This window comes from Cryptomeria japonica, chromosome 4 (assembly GCF_030272615.1).
Source record: "Cryptomeria japonica chromosome 4, Sugi_1.0, whole genome shotgun sequence".
NCBI lineage: Eukaryota > Viridiplantae > Streptophyta > Pinopsida > Cupressales > Cupressaceae > Cryptomeria > Cryptomeria japonica.
The window spans coordinates 650290160-650311969 of record NC_081408.1 but is presented as its reverse complement, the minus strand read 5'-3'; the positions used below and the strand labels follow the sequence as shown (position 1 = coordinate 650311969).

General features: G+C 36.5%; 1 protein-coding gene across 1 annotated transcript in view; it reads left to right on the top strand.

Annotated features, from left to right (window-relative positions):
• Window positions 1-21810, top strand: part of LOC131047681 (diacylglycerol O-acyltransferase 2D) — a 68310-nt gene that overhangs the window by 32092 nt on the left and 14408 nt on the right. Inside the window, exons 5-8 of the mRNA XM_057981476.2 lie at window positions 14546-14652; window positions 14831-14986; window positions 15274-15360; window positions 15565-15662. Coding sequence (XP_057837459.1) covers window positions 14546-14652; window positions 14831-14986; window positions 15274-15360; window positions 15565-15662 — 448 coding nt within the window. The remainder of the gene's footprint in view (window positions 1-14545; window positions 14653-14830; window positions 14987-15273; window positions 15361-15564; window positions 15663-21810) is intronic.

Genomic DNA, 21810 nt, shown 5'->3' with positions numbered 1-21810 from the left:
CTGGAAATAGGCTTTATAAGACATCAATACTTGCCATTTCAATTTGAAGTGGTTTGGGGCCAAGGAAAAGGTCATTGGGAACGCTTACGCCTATGACTTAGGGTTGGTTCTGGGGTTGCAGCTTGGTCCTATACCTCAGAATGGTTCTAATTTTGCATAGATCTTTGTCATTTCCAACAATTCTTCCTCTTGGCAAGCTTCAAGATTTCTTACGGATTTTTTTCGTATTTCACTTGCAAGTCCAAAAATGTGTGAAGGAGATCCTACAAAACATAAAGGTTAAAGGGGAGTTTGCTTTAGTTAGTCCTTTTGTGGGCTTTTAAGCATTGATCCACATGGCATAAAATACTGAAATGAAGTTTATGTTAAGAAAGTAAACCAATCCAAAGCACAATCGAGACAAACTATTAAAAAACAAGGATTAAAAAACAACTAGGGAACTGTTGGTGTACGTTTTATCATATACCGAACATTAGAATAAAATATCCAAGGATACTCTATCCTCTCCTGAACAAAATCACTACTTGTGCCAATATTGCGAGAAAGACCACAAGGCGACTCCAAGGTCTATATGTGCGCGAATGGGCGACTTTATGTTGGATAGCTTCCTTGGTTATCTGTGCTGAAATACAAGGGGAACTTACGCTTGGCTTGTTCAATTCATAATGGGGATTTATTGTTTGGGTTTTGGATCATGGACTTCAAGAAAACTGAAAAGGAGACAAGGTTTAGAAATTCTAATATATTCCTAAGAATTCAAGAGACAGTATTGACTAGGTGACTTTAATAACAACACTTTGCTTCGCCATGCTTAGGACAACTACACAAAGTGAGTGCGATCTTCAAGGGATGTGCTTTATGATTTTCATACTTATGAATAATTCCAACGGTTGAACAATATTACTCAAAGTAGAAGTTAAATCTCCACAAAATGAGCTCTGACTAACTTTACACAATGAACAAAAATCATTTGTTCATCAAAAGTATGAGCGGAAATTCACCATAAATCAATACTTATTAGATCTTGAGTTCTTCTAACATACATGAAGTAAAATCTAAACTATGATGAGGGATAAGAACCGTGCAAAACTCCAAAATAAGAGAAGTAATCACCATCAATTTTAACAATGCATTACTTATTACTTTGGCAGTCATAAACAACAATTATTTAACATGTTTTGCAACATGCTCCCATGATTTACAAATGAGGGGGTGAGCTCAATTTATAGGCTCCCCAATTACAATTCAATGCCCAGGATTGATTTCAAATCAACGACTGAGATTACAAAATAAAACCCTAATTAGGGTTTGTTACAACTAACTACCCCTCGACCAATGAGAAAATTACATTTGAGGACACTTGTCCTTCTTGCTAAATATAAACCAATAATAAAATAGAAGGTTGTTACATTGTGAAGTGTGCCCTCTAGAAGCTTCTAGACAAGTTAGGTTCATTGAACTTGGACATGTTGACTTGGAACAATTGAATGTCCTTGAATTCTCCAATTTGTGCCGAAAAATTGCCTAAGTATGGAAATTTGTTTGGAATAGTCTTCTTGCCACTATCTGATGATGTTTGGGAGCTTGTCTTTGACTCTTCAAGAGATGAAATCCATCAAGAAGTCCAAAATTTCTTTCTATATTTTCACCAAGTTTGAAGACTTTTCTTCCGTGGTGCCTTGAAATTGTTTCATGTGCCCTGAATTTGGAGAAGAACTCCCATGTGCCTACGCCACGATGGAGGAAATTGGAACTTTCTCTGTGAAGTATTTCCCATACTTAGCTAAATTTTGGCTATTCAATTTCATTTTGTAACACCTTCATGTGAACCTTCCAACACCTAGCCGAGATTTTGGTTATCTGTATGCTCAAATGCACTTTGCCTATGGATTTGCCCTCAATTCTGAAATTGGCTTGTGCTAAGTAGGACAAACTCCACCCTCGGACAAGGATTTTATTAATTTCCTCTTTACTTTTCCTCTTTATTCTTCTTCTTTCTTCATGTTTTCTTTCCAACACTTAGTCAAAATTTGATTATTTTGTTGTGAAAAATTCCACACAGCCATTTTTTTCATTTTTTTTCCAACCCATTCAATTAATTGACCCTTCAATGGTTGATTTTATGTGCTTTCTTGAAATTGTTATTCCTTTAGCCATGGGCGAACTTGTTATATTATTTTGCCAATTTGCTCTAGGTGAACTTCCTATTTCCCAAGCCATTTGCCAATGGTGGCATGTCAGACTTCATGAGAGTTTAGACATCTTCATGTCTCACCCATAGGTCATGGGTGAATTTTCATCTGGTTTAGGCATCTTCACATACTCCATTTATGCCTAGGAAAACTTGGAATATCTTGCCAACTTGTGTTTGTGCAATTTATCTTGGCAAAATTTTATTATCTTTTATCATGCCAAACCCCCACCTTTCCTTGCCTAGGCGGACTTTTCTAGGCATAAGACATTCTTCTCTTTGCCATGTGTTTTGCTTTTATCCCTCTTGTAACCTTGCCTTGCTTTTCTACATGGCAGATTTAGAAGTTTGTTTGCCCATGTCTTTACATGTGTCTTTGGCGGATTTTGAAGTGCGTTGGATATCCATCTTAAAGCTAGGCGAAGTTCAAGGTTCCTTTGCCATGCTTTTTACCTTTCCCACCTAGGCGGACTTGAGAGCTTACAAGCCATATCTCTTTCTTCGTTGGTGGACTTGGAGGAAGTCTTGCCAACTTTGTTTTGGCTTTGCTTTATTGTTTGCTTTTTCTGATTTTCTTTCCTTGCAACTCTGTCTAGATGGTGGACTTGGAGGAAGCTTGGACATTGCTTTTCATGTCACTACTTGCTTTGTACCTTCCATATTTTCCTCAGGCTGGGCGCACTTTGGAGTGTATTGGACATGTTTCTTTGGCAGATTTGTTTTATTTGCTTTTATCTCTCTCCTTGTCTTGGCGGACTTCATGGATGTCAAGACAATTTTCTCTTATGCTTTGTCTTGGACAATCTAAACCATGCTTTTTACTTGCTTTATTTGCTTTTATCCTTCTTCTTGTCTTGGCGGATTTTGGACAGCCTTGGACATGTTTTATCTTTTGCTTGGTGGCTTTGTTTTTCATAATGTAAGGTGGGGTTTAAGGATCTTTAGGCGGACTTCAAAATTTGTTAGACATCTCCTTGATGCTGTTGACTTGATAGTTTCTTTGCCAAGGCGGACTTGGCACATGCTTGGACAAGGCGGAGTTTGCCAATGTGCTGCCATCTCCTCTTTGGCATGGCGGACTTGGAAGGTCTTAAGACAATGCTAACATGCTGGGGGGACTTTGTGGAAGTCTAGCTAAAGCGGACTTGGGTCTTTCCTTGCCATGCAAAATTTGCTTATGTTTTGCCATCCTTCCAACATGCTGCTGACCTAACCTTAGGTCGGAGTCTAATTAACTCTTGCCATCTTTCTTATCTGCAAGTAGGAGTTTGCTATTGGTTTTCCAACCTCTTTCCTTGGCTAAGCGGACTTTGAGGTTTCGATTCCATGTGCCCTTACCTTCAAGGCAGACTTGGAGAGTCTCATGCCAAGGCAGACTTGGCTTCTTTTTGGACAGGTGGAGTTTGAAGTCTTCATGCCAAGGCAGAGTTGGCATATGTTTGGTCATGTCCAAGGTGGGGTTTAGGCAGCTCTTGCCATCTTTGCTTCTTGCCACACCTTCCAAGTGTTGGGCGGAGTTCAAGGAAGCTTGGACTTCCATCCCCTTCTTGCCATGCTTGCTTCATGTCTTCCAATTTGGGCAAACTTTGGCTCTAGACTGCCATGTGCCTACTTCCATTATTACCTTTATGTTTGATCAGCCATATTCATGCCATGTCCATGCCATGTTTATTTGGAACGAACCCTAATTAGGGTTTCTACCTTGCTTTTTGTATATGGAGACATAATTTGTCAATTCTGAAGACATGGGCAGTGATCATATGGCCTAAGAAATGATCTTCTAGAACAAAACCCTAATTAGTGTTTTTACCTTGCTTTTTACACTTAGAGACAAAATTTACCAATTCTGACAACAAGGACACTGATGATATGACTTGAGGAACAAAACCCTAATCCCACTTTCAAAAAGCAAAAAAAAGCAAAAAGTAAGCCAAAAAAGCTGCTTCTCGGATTGGGCCCAAAGTGCCAAAAACAAAACTTTAGAAAAAAACAAAAAAAGCAAAAATTCCAGAAAATAGAAAGTTGTCAGAAATGACCCAAAGCAATTACGATCCTCATCCTTCAGACCTTCTAAGCACTTTGGCAACATTCAAACACTATTCTGAGCATGAACTCTCTACTTGGCTCGGGATGACTTCTCAAAAACTCTAACTCATCATTTGCAAAAAGATTGGTTATTAGCAGTTGCCATGCCAAAGCAAAACCCTAAAAAGCAAAAAAAAACAGGGGTTCCCCATTTGCAATGCGACGATGTGTGAAATAGGTCACAACAAGAACCTACAAATTGGAAGCTAAAGCATTAGGTTTCTTGAAGCTACAATCATATATAGGTGGCACATTTGCAGATTGACTATTACATTACACCACTTAAAGTTGTAGTTACTTTGGGTTGTAGATATGGTGTGTGATTAATTGTTCTGTTATATACACATCATTAGAAGGCCAAGAGCTGCTTGCTGCTAGTTTTAATGGCTAATATGAAGCATATAGCTAGAGAGAGAGAGCAAATGTATAAGTGGTGAGAGTGAGAGTTGAGGGTGCAAACAAAGTGATTCAGGCATAGGCAAGCTTTCATAAAAGTGGATATATTATATTGCAATGGGTCTTTGTAAGTACATTGCTTATTATCTTTGGGTTGAGTAGTGTAGGTTGGTTGGAATCCATCAATTTTGGAGTAGCCCATTGGCTATGCATTTCTTTTGCAATAACATATTGAGCATGTTTTCTTGATTCTTCATTGTTCTTCCTTGTTCTTTCTTTGTGTATTTGGCCAATGGTTAGCTGGTTTTATAATTTTATTTGATTTGCTTGCAATTTGTGTTAAGTGGTATCAAGCTAGGAGCTAATCCCTATGAGTGAGAATGGTGTGAGCTCCATAACAAAGTGCATTTGTGTGCATGTTGCATTGTAGGTGGACTAGGGGTACACTTCTCACAAATGAAGTTTAGGATACAACCAAGGTGGTAGAATATTGCATTGAGAAAATGTTGTTGACATGTTAAGAGACCTTCACGTGAGGCTTGATGTCATGGAGATTGCACAAAGAAGAGGACTAGTTGTGATATAGGATGTTAGTGAGGGAGATAGGGAAGATGCTTCTATAGCCAGAAGCCTTCAACTTTGTGAAGGATTGCCATATAATATAGGTTTTCAAGAGCCATAATGAAGGCCAAAAGCAAACTAAGGCCAGATCTCCCAACCTTTTTAGGATCCTTGAATCTAGATTGGATCATAGAGATTCAGAAAGATTTTGAATTTGAGTAAATCAAGGACCCCCAAAATGTCAAATATGTGAGTACGAAGTTGAAGGGACATGCCGCATTGTGGTGGGACTTTGTGCAAAATTAACACATTGATAAGGATAAGACAAGGATTGTAGATTGGGATGGCATAGTCATGAATCTCATGATACTCAAGGAAAGGTTCATGCTATGAAATGATGTGATGGATTTGTTCAAGAAGCTCTATAATTTGTGCCAAAAGGAGACATTTGGTATAGAGTATATAAAGGAGCTCTATAGACTCAACATTTGAAATAGTCATAGAAGATGACCAAAGAATATCTATAAGTATGTCAATGCTTTACGGATTTTTGTTTAAGATGAAATATTTTTTGCTTAATATACATTTTGTAGAAGAGGCCTACCAAGTAGTTCTTGTAATGAAGGAGAAATTGTCCCACAAATAGTAGAGTGAAAGAGGAAAGGGTAAGAAAGGGAAAACATAGCATTGGAAGACAAACCTATGTGTAGAAAAAAGCTGTGCAAATGAGTTCCACATAGAGGAAGAGGAAGCTATAGAGGAGGTGGATTTAGAGGAACTTGCTATAGATTTGGATAGGCAGGTCATCAAACATGTGTTTCTAGAAGTTAAGCAAGAGTAGTATCATACAAAGAAGTGGGTGCATGTTGCATATGTTGAAGAATAGGAGAGCAAGCTAGAAAATGCAACTCCAAAAACAGAGAAAACTTGATGATGCACAAGGTATCTCTCAAATTGGTCAAAGAGAAGAATGATCCATGGTTTAGGAAAAGCATCGTTTATAATGAGTTTAAGTTGGGTAGTGTTGCAAGTGGATAATTGATGGAAACAACATAGATAACATGGTGTTTGCAAAATGGTTCAGAAATTTGGGGTTATAAGTTGTTGCACACCCCATGGCATAGAGAGTCTATTGGTTGCAAAAGGGAAAACAGATCAATGTGTCAAAGCAGTGCAAGGTTGCATTCCACATTGGAGGGAATATAGATGAGGTATGCTATGATGTGATCCCTATGGATGCATGCCATGCCTTGTTGGGCAGGTCATGACAATATGACAAAAAGAAGAATTCAGAATGGGTGGAAGAACATCTTCACTATCATGAAGGATGATAATAAGTTTGAGCTGTTGCCCATGAAGGTGGAAGAAGATAGTGCGACAACTCAAGTGATATTGTTGGCAACTAAGGAGATTCACAAGGAGTGCTATGTTGTGGTACTCAAGCCTGCATTAGAAGAGAAGTTGCCTTACAACTCAAAAGAGCTAGGAGTTGCATCTTTCTTCAAGGAGTACATATAGATCATTAGCAACAAGATGGTAGAGGAATCACCACTAGTGTGGAGCATCTCACATTGTATTGGTCTAATCTGAAGATCCAATTTGTCAGAAAGGCATTGTGTAGAATGATCCTAGACATGAGTGTGGAGCTCAACAAGCAAGTAGAAGAGTTGCTTGAAAGAGGTTTGATCAAAGAAAGCACATGCCCTTACATAGTTCCTGCAATGCTTGCACTAAACATCATTTGTTTGCTAGGGTATTGTCATCCAAAGTGACATCAAAAGGAAGGACTTGAGGAAATTTTTAAGGGATGCGAACAGTAATGTTAGGAGCAGTGTGATAGTACTGATATTATGATGAAAGGTGGTCACATTAGATGTAGACAAGAAAATCAGGAAAAACTGATTTTTTTGGGGGGAAGAAGTTGGAAAATTTGAAAATAATACAGGCAGTTCAGAGTTTAACAACAGGACCTTCTAGATTGCATTCCTTCCAGCAGGGTGGCATATGGATAATGTTAGCAAAGTGCTGGAATATTTTTCCCTCTTCTATATGCTAGATGATTTGTGGTCAAATATTTTCTGGCATAGCAACAACTACTTGCAGGAAGCTATCACAACTATTTTCAGCTATTGGTATGGTCTTTAAGGCTTCGCTGGTTCTATCTTTTGATTCAGTAGTTACTCTGCACCTTCCAGCTTGTGAATGAGTGCCAATAGGAATGTTTACCAGTCTTAAGGGGGATAGATTTAGGTATGATAAATGATTAAACGAATCATAAAAATACTCTGATAAGTTATGTTTTGACATTATCTCGTAAGGAGATGGTGTGTGTTATATTACAATAGTTTTATGTCATGTTTCATTGTTCTTAACTTTTGGGTTGGAATCAGATGGTTAGGATGTCAACATATTTCCACCCTAGATTCTGGATATTGCCTAGTTTATTGGTTCACTCTTTGAATAATTATGTAGACAACTTTTGGGAGCTCTTGTATTCTCTTCAAGTCTCGTTATGATTCATGTGTGTGTAGAATTTCATTACACTGATGATAATAAGATATTAAGAACAATGCCATATTCTATCCTATGTTCTTTGAGTTGATTCTATCCTTGTTCAATTGGTTTCTCTTTTATAGACATATGAATAGTTTCTGTTGTAGCTATTTAGTTGGTTTTATTGCTAGAATAGTTTCTGGATACATTTCTTATATGACACCAGGCGTGTAGCATGCAAAATGCTTAGCACTCCAAGTAGAAGGTGGTCAAGGAATTTGACCACTTACTTTGTAGTACTCTTCTTATATTTGATCACCAAGTGGATCTATTGAATTTAGAGAGCCTATTCCAAGTGTAGGTGTTCTTGAATCTTGGAATGGGAATTCAAGACATCTAATGGCTAGTGATTGGTTGCAGGATTACCTCTTTATCCAGAAAGATAATGTCACCAGTTCCTAAATGACTTGACTAGGGATATGTTGTACCCATCCAGAACTTGATGTTTTTACTACTCTAGAACTCAATATATTTACTGCTTTATGTCTGTTTGTGTCATTAATCAATCATTCGTGTCTCAAGATTAAATCTGTAGTAATGTTTCCCTATTAAGTGGCAAGGTGGTTGTGTTATGGTCTAGTCTTGCAAACTAACCTTTTTGCAGTTGCTCATGGCTGCATTTATTCTGAGATTACATATGAATAAGTTCCTAACTGACGGTGAAAGTGACTTAGAGTTGAGAAGCAATAGATAGATTAATGATTAACATAAGTTTACAAGTAAATCACTTCTGCTAAATGAAGAAAAAGACATCATGAAGTTATTGCTCTTTTAAAGTAGTGTTGTAAGTATAAAGTTTTGTCTGCAGCATGGAAGGTGACAAAATATTGGTAAAACTATGCAAGACTAAAGAGATAAAAAAAGAAGGTGTGACGCACATGGCAAAGCCAAGTACAAACAGTGCCCAAGCTCTTGATGACATGGCAAGCTAATAATTGAAGCAGAGCTACAATAAAGAAGATGGCAAAGTCAGTACAATTCCATGTCTAGAAGTTGACAAACTTTTTAGTGATTAGTGCCCAGTAATTGGAGGAGAGGTCTAAACAACAATCATACAAAGTGGCAATCTCAGTCTCAAACTATGTAAGACTCAAGGATTAAAAAGGATGGTGCAGAAGACATGGTAAAGCCACGTACAGACTTTGCCCAAAAACTTGATGACATGGCAAGCTAATAAGTGAAGCATACCTACAATAAAGAAGATGGCAAAGTCAGTACAATTCCATGTCTAGAAGTTGACAAATCTTTTAGTGACTAGTGCCCAGTAATTGGAGGATGAGAAGTCTAAACTACAATCACAAAAAGTGGCAATATCAGTTTCAAACTGTGCCTAATAAAGAGGAAGTAAGTTAAGGCACTATTTTGGAGTGGCAAAGCCACTAAGAATCTGCACGTGAAACATGACAAGGTGACAATCTGACAAGTGATTTGTGCATGAGAATATGAGAAAGGTTTCAGTTATAATGTACTGCACAAACCAAGTAACAATTTCTTGGAATTTTTGAGCCATAAAGTAGTGGTTTGAACAAGTGAATTATGCCCAGTGATAAATTGTATAAGTTGGAATAAAGTGCATGAGTTAGATGTCACCAGCATGCATAAATTGTGCCCAGCAAAAGTGGCAATTTGATCAATAAATCGTGCCTGTCTAAGTATCTTTCAAGTTACAATTTCATCAAGTGAATTGCACCTCATTTAGAATTTGAGGTGGTTAGAAATTTAGAATTATGATGCAGTTATTCCCTGATATTCCCTGATATTCCCTGATATCATCCTTTCTAAAACTAAGTCAGCTATGTAAAGGTTAAATTCTTATTTTTAGTTTTCTAAGTAAAAGAAAAATCGATGGAGGAACCTCTTCTAAGTACAGTCAACTTAGAACAATAAAATAAAAACATTAAAGCAAGATGGTGCCTATATTTACAAGTTATTCTTCATTCGAACACAAGCAAATTCTGCTCAGCTGTTTTGAGTAGAGACAAGGCAATTGTTCTTATTTTTGTAGGTTTAAGGACTACTTTCCAGTGCCATTTTTGCAGAATTTTCAGGGCATCAAGCAGTCTTGATGGGTTTTCAGCAGCATCACCCTTCTATTCAATCCTATTCTTCTTTTTCTGCTGCAGCTCACTTTCAATTTTAAATTCTCACTTGCAAAGACTGCCAGCAGTATACTTAATCAAATTCTGGGACAGCAAAAGAAAATTGATTTTCAATCATGGAATTACATGAAGATGTCCTAGAACACAAAACACTCTTATCAAAACAAGTCATACCATGTTCGGGATACTCGTCTATATTAATAATAAGAGAACAAAATATTGAGTATTCAAATTAAAGGCATCAGGAGAAAGTTTTCAGTGGTTCAAAGTGTTTTCAAAAATTTGCACAGAAAAGAGCTTCATTAGAATCACTTACAGCTGCTAGAGAGGTCTATTTTTAGCCAGTGCTAGCCATCAATTTTTTAGAGGAAATAGCATATTCTGAGATTTACTATTTTTAGCGTTCCTCTAAATTTAGCATTTCTTATTTATAGCTTGGAGTTATCCATTGTTTTGGATTAAGGCAAAAAATATGTTTTGAAGGGGCCTTGAAACCCTTTACATAGAAGATTCTAAAAGGCTTAGAATCAAAGCATTAGAAGATCCAAAACAAAACAAGCTACAAAAGATAGGACAATACATAGAGCAGCCAAGAAACCAGCAAATGCCCAAACAGGCAGACAAAAAACCAGCAAAGAACGAGAACACAAAATACAGAAAAGACAGGACAATTACATGAGGCTCTTAAGGGTCTCAGCAACCTCAGCTTCCAGCAAGCTCATATTGTTAGCAGCCATCATCATCTCTTTGTAATCCACGCTCTGAGTCGCAGCTTTTCTCTTCATGTTGCCTCAGGTCCGCTTACAAGGGCCTTGATCAGCTCGAGTCTTCCATTGTTAGATCCTGTATCTAAGATGTCTTGTCATGTGAGAGATGTGTGCTTTCAGTGGGAGTTTATAATAATTTTTATCGTTATTTTAACTAATAGTTGTAATTTTATGCAATTAGTTATTCTCAAGGTAGAAGCAGCATTTGACCTCTATTTATTTTCATGAAATAGCTTTTTAAACATTATAAATAAGTGCTATTTTGCACTTCAATGGCCTAATGGTGATTCTCATACCTTCATTCATATTGTTATAACTGTTGATTTTAGGCAATCAGATGTTAATCTAGTTACTTAAATTAGAATCAGACTGATAATAAGCAAAAATAACAAATAAAGTACACAACACAAGACACAAGTACCTTGGGAAAACCTCCCTCTTAGAGGAAAAACCCAGCATCAAAGATTCAGATCAGTTCCTTTGCTTATAAGCAGATTACATGAATCAGATTACTTATCTGATTGTAGTGCCAATCTAGGGCAGACTAAACCAAGTATATGCAGCTGTAGTATATCTTCAGAGAGAGCAGAGTATCGACATCACTTGGATAAGGAGATCGCTGAAGTATAGGACACCACCTTTCCTAGCAAGCTGTCCAATGGATTCGCTCAATGATCGGATAGACTTGCAGCAGTATGAAGACTTAGATCTCTTCTTTCCTTGGAGTTCGCTGACTGAATTTTGCATAAGGCTAACGGCACTTGATGAAGAAGATGCGATATATTTGAAGTGTAAAATGAATCTTGTTTATATACAAGATTCATGTTCAAGTTTTCCAAGTCGGCTTTAACCAAATTGCCGCTATTTTAACATATTTTAGTTTTGCCCTTTTGGCGCCCAATTTGGGGCCTACATAACTTGCAAGTTATAACACGTTTCATTTTGGGCCCAGCCCTATTAGACATGAAGACGCTTAACCTTATTACAATATGATAATATTTTAATTGCCATAAGGCAACATTAAAATATGATCCGAACTAGCTATTCATTTTGACAATAACTGGTATTCAATGTTTTTATTAATTCAGAATTTCATATTTGTTCAATAGAATTTATTACACCTATGTAATATCCCTTGCTAAATCTGATCTCTAATTGCTGACTTGGACCTCAAAGAATATTGTCAAACAGTTGCCATGAAACCTACATCTTGCTGTCTTTTGTTTTCAGATTGTTTTTTGCTTACTTGGACTGGTTTCAAATGAAGTTTAAATGCTTGCAATTGATTACTAAAACTTCTAGGCCAAGAGCTAAAATGCAAATGCAATCCTTTTTGTCTTTTGAATGCACACATATGACTTCTACATGTATAATGTACACCTATAGCCAATGGACATTTTAACAAACACTTCTCATGCATCTTAAGATAACCAATATATAGCAATTAAGCATTTTGACAAACAAATGGCATGCAACCTTGTACTACCTTCATTTTATGCTAAGCCAAATACAAGTTGGAATGCACAACGCATATGATGATTTCAATTATCCAATATTCAATGCCAAGACTCTTGGCTCATAATCTAAATGCCCTCACAAGTCTAATAAAATGTGCATCTACAACAACAACTAGCAGATTGATATGACAATGCAAATAAACAATAAAGAACCTGATGTACAAATTGATATGCTCTGTAACAATGCTGCAACCCTTGATGTTGATGAAACTTCACAATATTTGATGAAATTGTGCCCTCTATGTATGCCGCCCTTGCTGTAGTACATTAGTCCTCAGAATTAATTAATTGCAGCCTTGAGACATCTCCAATTTATTCCAAAAATGACCTCCAATATTCACAAATTTGACTGCTGGTTATAGCCAACTCAAAAGCAACCCTCAGAAGACTTTCACCACCTCAGGTATCTGTCACAATGAAGATATTACATTCTCCAATGGCCTAATTTGCAGAAATGCAGAAACCCTTGGGTTTGTCTTCTCCAAATGCCAAGAAATCATAAATGTCAAGTTATCAAATGCTCATAGAATTGAATGAAATCCCTTTTCAAATGCGTTCATATAATATTTAATTTGCATTTGGCTTCATCTCATCTAATTTCACTTTAATTTCGTTTACTTTTCCCTCCATTTGGTGCACAATATAAAGTATACTTTATTAACACTTATATCTCCCTTTAAATAACACTTTATCACTTATAATAAAGTATACTTTTAAAGCATTTAATATATCATCTCTCAAAGTGGGCCCACAATATAACTTAAATGCACTTTTAATAATTGACTTCATAATTCATTAAATAACCTCCTCATAATAAAGTCAATTAGATATTTAAATGATGTGCATTTTTAAATTAATTAATTAATTATTATTATTGAAGTACAAAATGCCATAACTTCCACAATAATGCATATAATTCAATTCCATCTGCTCTAGGAGGTAACCCACTGCATCCACTGTGCATCCAACCGCTTTACTAAAAATAGTAAGTGTCCCTCTCTAACATCCATTGACTTACTATACATAGTAAGGGCCCCTGTCTAACATCCATTGACTTACTATAAATAGTAAGTATATGAAACTGAAACCAAACGAAGTCCAATCTGAGCCAAACGAAGACCAAACTGGAACAAACCGAATTTTGGAGAAGACAAGAACCTCTATTAACCAAGCCTTTGCCTCAGAAGACCCTGTATCCCCAATTATTAGCCTATGAGGGTCAGAATGATAGGCTAATCACTCAAGAATAGGAACAAGCTAAAAAGGGGACATTACAACCTATCTTTCTTTTAAATTGCTATTGAAAATCTTTTTCTTATGCTGAGAGAGATTAGTTTTCTTTTAGTAAGTTGCAAGCTTTGTATTGTAGGTTTGCTTGAAGTTGATGATTTTGGCTTTGTATCAATCTCATAATTTAACTTACTTTAGTGTTTGTTTTTTTATAATCATGCTTATCCAATCTTCATGTGCATTTGCATTTTTCAGTCTTTGCTTTCAGTTTAACAGTGTAAGTGAGTAGTTGTAGGTTTTTTTTTTTAATTAAAAAGCATAAAAAACCTTTTGCCTGGCATTGAAGTGCATGTTAGCCTTTGCCTGAGGTGAATCCAAAAAGAAATACTTTAAATTTTATTCAACATGAGCATGAAACACCTGATAAAATATTGTAAAGATTGTAAATAGTAATTATGTATTGTGCACATCAAGTTAGTTTTTATTTGCAGTGAGTTTCCTTTTCTAATTTGAAAAGTGGCTCTATTGCACATTTTTCTATCCTCATCCTGTTTTCTATCTTGGATGAGCTGTATCTGGAAAGCCAATTGTACTTGTTACCTATGGCACTTATATATCTGCTGTATTCTATTCATGGAGCTGCATAATAAATAAATGCACAGATTGTACACATGACAAAATCTTTTCATCTCATCTCTTTTGCACATGTCGTTGCTTCCTATCTCCTATTTTTCTCACTGTTTTCTCCTTTTAGATGTGAGCATACCATCCTTTCAATGACTTTGATTCATCTATTCTAGTCTATGAATGTCTATATTAACTACTTTAGTCATTGAAATTTCTTTTAGTCTGCTTTACAAATTGTCACACCCTCGAAGACTGAAGTGAATAGTGTTTGAATAACTTTGGAGATGAACAAATTGAGATTCATTTAGGGCATATCCGACAGTTATGTCTAATAACAGGAACAAGCCATCAATCATTTCTTTCTTGGCTATGCTGGTTGGTCACTAGAAAGAGGGAGATGATATTTGTTACTTTACCTCTACATACATAGTAGAGTTCTTCTTGTACATTTCTTTTTTAATTTCTTAATAGATGGACATATTTTGGTCTTTTCTAATATGGGATCTTGATTTTCTGCAGTGCTCGCTGTAGAACCACATTCAGTTTTACCAATTGGCATTGTAGCCCTGTGCAATCACACTGGTTATATGCCCCTGCCTAAGATCAAAGCTCTTGCAAGTAGTGCTGTAAGTACTGTCACTAACATGCCCATATGCAGCTGAAACATATCTATTATGTTTTGACCAATTTTTGGAACATTCTTCACTAATGGTTGTCTCTGTAAGTAAGCAGTGCAGATAGATTCCATTGTTAAGAACATTTCTTATCTACCATATTCACGTGATTTTAAACACATTTGGCTAGGTTTTCTACACACCGCTGCTAAGACATATATGGTCTTGGATGGGACTGGTACCTGCTACTCGAAAGAACTTTGTTAAATATCTGAATTCTGGTTATAGTTGCATTATTGTTCCTGGTGGTGTTCGAGAAATATTTTATATGGAGCATGGTACAGAGGTTTGTTCTTATGCATTTGCCATGCTTGAAGAACTTCCATTTTACTGTAGTGATTTAAGGTTATGTAACTATGGAATTGGGAATACATATGTGAAAGTATTGTAGTAGACTATTAGTACATCAAAACAGGAGGTCCAGATGGAGGCATTCGCTTGCACAGAAATGTTCCCTAGATATTGTGCAAATGAATCATTCAGAAAATTCTAGTAATTAAGCAAAGAGTTAAACTAACATAAATTGTCTTGATGAAGTTGAACTTGGGATTTAAAACTTACTGTTTTCTGTAGGTTGCTTTTCTGAAACAGAGGCATGGATTTGTTCGTGTGGCTTTTGAGACAGGCTGCCCATTGGTTCCTGTCTTTTGCTTTGGTCAGGTTGGTAGAAGTAGGAGTTAATTCTCTAATTGTCAAATGTGTTTCCTTAAAAATCTTAATATGAAGATTAAAACATTCTATTTATTACATTTCTTTAGTAAATAAGGGCACTTTGTGATATTGATATTTTAATTTTTTTTCATTAGCAGGTCTTTCTTTCTTAGTTTGGACTAACTTGTCTTGTTTGCATGGGTTTTTATCCAGACTGAAGTTTATCGATGGTGGAAACCAAAAGGAAAATTATACAATCATTTGGCACGAGCTATACGGTTCACACCATTGGTATTCTGGGGAACATTTGGGTATTTATAGCAACCCTCATTAGTTCAATATTTTTGATTTACTATAATATATTCCAATAATTTTGTGTTTTTCAGCTTTTCTTCTATTATGTTGTTGGTAGTTTGTTTGTTCCAAATGATGTTTAGAGCCTTAGACTATATTGCCACCTATATACTCTCCACACTTAAAACAATGCATGAGAAAGTTATCTTAAATGTCTAAAATAAGGTAGATATATGAATAAACTAGTTCTATCATAAGATGTCGTATTCCTCAACATTGTGAATTTTTTGTGTTAAAAAAAGTTGCATGATCTTAGTTTCTTTCAGTCATGATTCATTTCTTCAATTTTCCTTTTCAGTCACTATTTACTAAAACCACAATTCCATGGCCACAATAAAATACCTCTCTGTTGAATTCTCATGCCATTTTTGCAACCTCTCTAATAGTTGTTTACCCAAGAGTAATGCATCCAATGTTTGATTCTCTGATAGAAAGCTCAGGGTCATATGTGGTATGGCTAAACTTAAATACTACACCAGAAAATATGTAGTATAATATGCAATTGATTTTCCCTGCTGTGTTAATGGTGCAGGAGCACTGGGTACAAGTCGGGCACTTTGTTGAGAACATGGTCTACTGTTAGGATTTAGTGTGTTTGTGTCTTGTTGGGTCTAATAAGGTCATATTAGACCATTCATGATGCAATAAGATTCAATTGAAGTCATATTGTCCTTTTTTGCAAAAGTTGTCAAGTTGTAAGAAAAGTTGTCAATGACAACTTTTCTTACAACCAACCTTGTCAATAAGGGTCATAAGTGTCTAAGTTGATGTTTAATGTTCATTTAATGTAATAAGGTCATATTAAGACCATTTGTCATGTTTGTAGTGCATGTAGGATCATTTAGTGAAAATTTGCTAAAATTGTTGAAAAGTTGAAAAGTTGCTTAGCAACATTTCAATTTTGGAAGATGAACGGTTGCATTGTTTGAAAATCAGTTATGGCCGTCGGAATTCAGGCCAAATATGTTTAAATAGCCTCAAAATGGTCGAGGTTTGGTTGTTGAATGTTTTTGGAGGACAAAGCAATAACAAAACTCTGTTTTTCCTGCAAAATTCACTGTTTTTCTGCACTTTCTGGTACTGTATGGATCCGTACAGGCAAGATAGGCTTGTGAGACCCAGTGTAGATGAAAGAGCTCTGAGATTACTTTGTTTTGCAACAAATTTGGTTTGATTTCATAAAGGAATAAGCAAGATATCATTGTTTCTTTGCAAACCGCCTGTAAACCCTAGGTGACAAGGGTTTGTGAACAAAATGTGAACAAATCTCCATTCCACCATACAAGGATTTGGCCAAACTTGGTGGAATGGAAGATTTTGGTTTTGTTTTGATGTTTTTATTTAAGTTTGTAGCAGAGGATGGAGTTGGAGAGGGTTTTGTTCAAACCCTAGTCTAACATCTCTATGTGTTAGACTAGATTAGTAGGTGAATTGTGTGAACAGCAAGGGGAAGAGAAGTTCCAAGGGAATGGTGGATTGTGAGCCTATGTAATGTGCCAAAGCCCTGCAAGTTGGTAAGAGAAATTTGGAAACCAATTCATTAGTGGTTGCTTTGTAAAAGTGGGCTAATTGAGTCCTTGGTGCAGCAGGAAAACCTCATTTTTGATAGACATGTTCCAAAAGACCATATAGCTATTTTGAGATATTATTTAAAACTTCCAAAAGGGTATTTGAATCTGGTCTTAGCTTGTGAGGAACGGGCCTGAGCAAAAAGTTCTCTTCACCAGTCCTAATTTGAAGGGTTACTAGATTCTAAGAGCAAGATAGGGTACAGGTCTTAGAAGTGTCTCCAAATTTCTTGGGTGGCTAAATCAGGTTGAACATACCATAATCACATGGTAGAGACCTTTGGCTAGGTTGTGGAACAGTTGGGAGTCCATTTTGGCATATGGTGTCTTTGGAAGGACCAATTGAGTATCCACTGTGGCTGCGCTTTTGTGTAGGGAGCAGGCCCTAAGCAAGATTGGAATGTCATGATTGTTTCAGAGGTGAGAGAAGTCTGAGACATTAAGTAATCATCAGCACCTAACCTAATTTTCAAGGTTGAGTAGGTGAGTTGGGAGAGAGATCTCCCTTGACAAATAGGAGGGTGACAACACAAGGTGGTGATTGTAACTGATTTTGAATCATACTCCTCCTTTACTGCATCATTTAAGGCTGCTCTGAGATCATAGCCATGGCTTTGACTCAATGTCGAAAGATATCTGAAAGTCGGGGGGTCTCAATACTAGCGAATCACATACCTTTTGATTCAATGTGTTAAATGCTATTCATGTCTTTGTTCATTGAACTTCACTGCTTCCTCGGTCGATGTAGCAATGGTGTAGGCCCGTAGGGATTAAATTTTTGTAATACTTTGCAACTTTCATAAAGCCATACACTTCATTCGAGGTGGTTGGTCTTTGCCCAAACCAGTGTGGTTTGAATATTAGTTGGACCAATTCCTAGTCAATTTCCTCCAACCATAAACCTGGAGAACACCATTCTGAAATTCACATTTCTCAAAATGTTTCAGTAATTGTTTTAAATGTTGTTTGTTTTCATCTCAAGTCTTCTAAACTCCAAGGTGCCATATAACAAACTTAACCATCTAAACTATTGTTCTTTTATTTATAGGTTGTCTTCCAGGTTCTTCCTCTTTAATTGGTTTTATTATAATCAGAATTAAGAACTAATTTAGATTCTTGCATCCAATTGAATAATGCATTAATTCTTGACACATAATTTTGATTCTTCCCAGGAATGAGTACAATAGAGGATTCATATAGAGGCACAGTAGATTTAGTCAGTCCTCTGTTTGATAGCTCTTGAAGATGATTCTTAATTTCTCCACTCTAAAAATAAAAAAATCTCATATAGACCCAAATTGGGCAAAACTGAATATGGCACCAATTATATCTCATGTTCAATTGGCCTTCTAGGAGGAATTTTTTTAAAGAAGCTTATCAAGTTGCTTTTTCTGGCCAACCAGACAACTACAAATTGAAGCTCTATCTTTGTATCTTGTTCACTTTGTCTTCTCTGATTTGAATATGAATATTTACCAGTGTCTTGGCTTGAGTGGGAAAGATAAGAAGGTTTCTCCTTTCATTGGCAGGCTTTCACAAAAAAACGTCTTTCATCTATTCTGAATCTCTATTTTGTCACAAAAAGATAGCAATTTGTCACATAAATAGTAACTTCAAAGAACACTTTCACTAACTTCAAGTGGACCGTGGAACATCACATTCAATTTTATTAATAAGGCTTATTTACATTTCCCAGTAACTTACAGTTCCAACATTCTTAAGCAACCATTCTATGCAAACCATTCTAGTACTCAAAACTCAATACATCCTATGGAAACCATTCTTCCCAGGAAAGACTACAATAGAGGATTCATAAAGAGGCACACTAGATTTAATAAGTCCTCTCTTTGATAGCTCTTGAAGATGATTCTTAATTTCTCCACTCTACAATAAAGAAAATCTCCTATAGTTCCAAACTGGGCAAAACTGAGTATGGCACCAATTATATCTCATGTTCAATTGGCCTTCTAGGATGATTTTTTTAGGAAGCTTATCAAGTTGCTTTTTCTGACCAACCAGACAACTATAAATTGAAGCTCTATCTCTGTATCATGTTCACTTTGTCTTCTCTGATCTGAATATGAATATTTACCAAGGTTGCATGGGTACGAGGGTACTCGGATACGCTGGAGACTGGTACCGGTACCGGTACGGCTATTTTTTAAAATAGGAGACGGGGGGTACTTGGAGACGCCAATTTTTTTTTTAAAATATAATTTAATAATTTATAGAAAATCTGAAAATATAATGACATTGAACTTTCAAAACAAGAATTAACATTAACTTTGAAGTTTAAGTACACAAATGTGAAATGAATCAAATCAAAATGTCATACAAATGTCTAAAAATGGAGCTCACGTCGGCAGTTTTTGCTTCTGCCCATGCGTTACGTCAAACTTTTTGACTTTTGCACATGTTTTTTAGGGTGGAGACGGGAGGGTTCGTCGACGTGAAGTCTCCTATGTGTAGAGACGTCTCCTGACGGGTCTCCGGTGCGGGAGACGCGTACCAGTCTCCGGTTCACGTTCTAGGGGGGTGGGTTCGGGTACCCATGCAACACAGATATTTACCAGTGTCTTGGCTTGAGTGGGAAAGCTAAGAAAGTTTCGTCTTTCCATTGGCAGGCTTTGACAAAAAAATGTCCGTCTATTCTGTATCTCAATTTTGTCACAAAAAAGGCAATTTGTCACATAAATAGTAACTTCAAATAACACTTTCACTAACTTCAAGTGGACTGTGGAACATCACATTCACTTTTGTTAATAAGGCTTATTTACATTTCACAGTAACTTACTGTTACAACATTCTTAAGCAACCAGTCCAAAGGGCAAGGTGTTGGCTGTTCAATTATTTGCAAGTACAATGATTGAACTGTTGTCTCGGAAATGATATTTGGTTGACCATTGGGATTAAATAACTGGTTAGCAAAATATTGCATGCTTTCACCTTGATATTGAACAGTTTCTCCCTTGCAGCTTCCACTTTTTTATCACTTGGCTCCTCAGCCACAGGATTTTGCTTTTGAATGTGCACATTAAAATGGCTTTACTAACATTTTGCTTTGCTGAGACTTGCTGGTGCATTGACCTACCCATGTTCAGGATTTGGATGAGCAAGCTTACTTGTTGAGAGATTTATTTTTGCTCATTGCATTCCTTATATGTGCAGCATTGCTATGATCATCCCCCATTTCTTATACTCTATGATAACCTCTTAAAGACCATGTATTGACCTCTTGACATGTAGACAGACAACTTTAGTTGTTAGACCTTTAAGTTAACCATTTGCTACAAAAACTTGTCTGACCAACATTGCCATTCATGGAAGGTAATGTGTGGATTACATTGTTATTATCATTGTCCTGTTTGGTGATGTCAGCAATTTTAGAAATTTTGAATCTAGAGTTTAGACCACTATATAAAAGCTTCCCATTTCCATTCCCAAAGGAATAAATTACTGATATTCTTTGCTTTGTGTTTGCATTGGTCACAGTTCCCTTCGGGGATCCTAAAGTTTCTAACATAAAGAAGGCAAGCTGTGAACAAAGGCCTCAAAGATTCAAGAATAGGAGATCCACGAACATTGTACACCAAATCTTAGGAGTCCCCTACTGTGGTGTATTAGGATTTCTTCTATTAATCTTGACTCTACTTATAACCACTTTTGTATGTGTTTTAACTTTTAAATCCACAGGGGAGTTAATGAATTGACATGTTGATCCAGGCAAGTATTTGTTTGTCTTTTTTTATTTTGTTTATGCATGTCTAATTCTCTTATGTGCTTTATTACTTAGTAATTGTAATCTTGCATGTTATTACTTTGTGGTGGCTGACCGGTTTTCAAAGATGGCATGCTTCATACCTTGTTGATAGACTAGTGATGCCACTTAAGTGGCCAATTTGGTTTTCAAAAAAATTGGTGAGATTGAATGGGGCTACAGCTTGACATTTTCTTAGACCAAGACACAAAGTTTGTACGACATTATGGAATAAGCTAGGCACCAAGTTGTTCAGATTAGCATACCATCCACAGATGGATGGGCAGATGGAGGTGGTTAATAGGAGCCTTGGAGATCTATAACATTGTCTAGTAGGGGAGAAGCTGGGACTTTGGGATTCAGTCACGGTGCAGGCAAAATTCACATATAACAATTCAATGAATTTGAGGACAAGAAAGAGTCCATTCTATATTGTTTGTGGAAGGATCCTAAAGGGAGTTGCTGAGTTGTACAAGATGTCGAAGGATTAGAAGGGTGCAAAAGGCGAAGAGTTTGCAGAATATATGTGAGAAGTTCATGAAATAGCCTAGAGGCAATTGGAGAAGCGTGATGGGCAATATAAAGAGTGTGTAGATGAGGGAAGGTGATATAGAATTTGAAATTGGAGATCAAGTGTTAGCACATTTGTGCAAGGAAAGTTTTCCCAAGGGGATGTAAAACAAATTGAAGTGGAAGAAAATAAGGCCATGCAGAGTTTTGCACAAATTTGCAAAGAATGCATATGAGATAGAATTGCTTGAAGGAATTGGCATATAACTG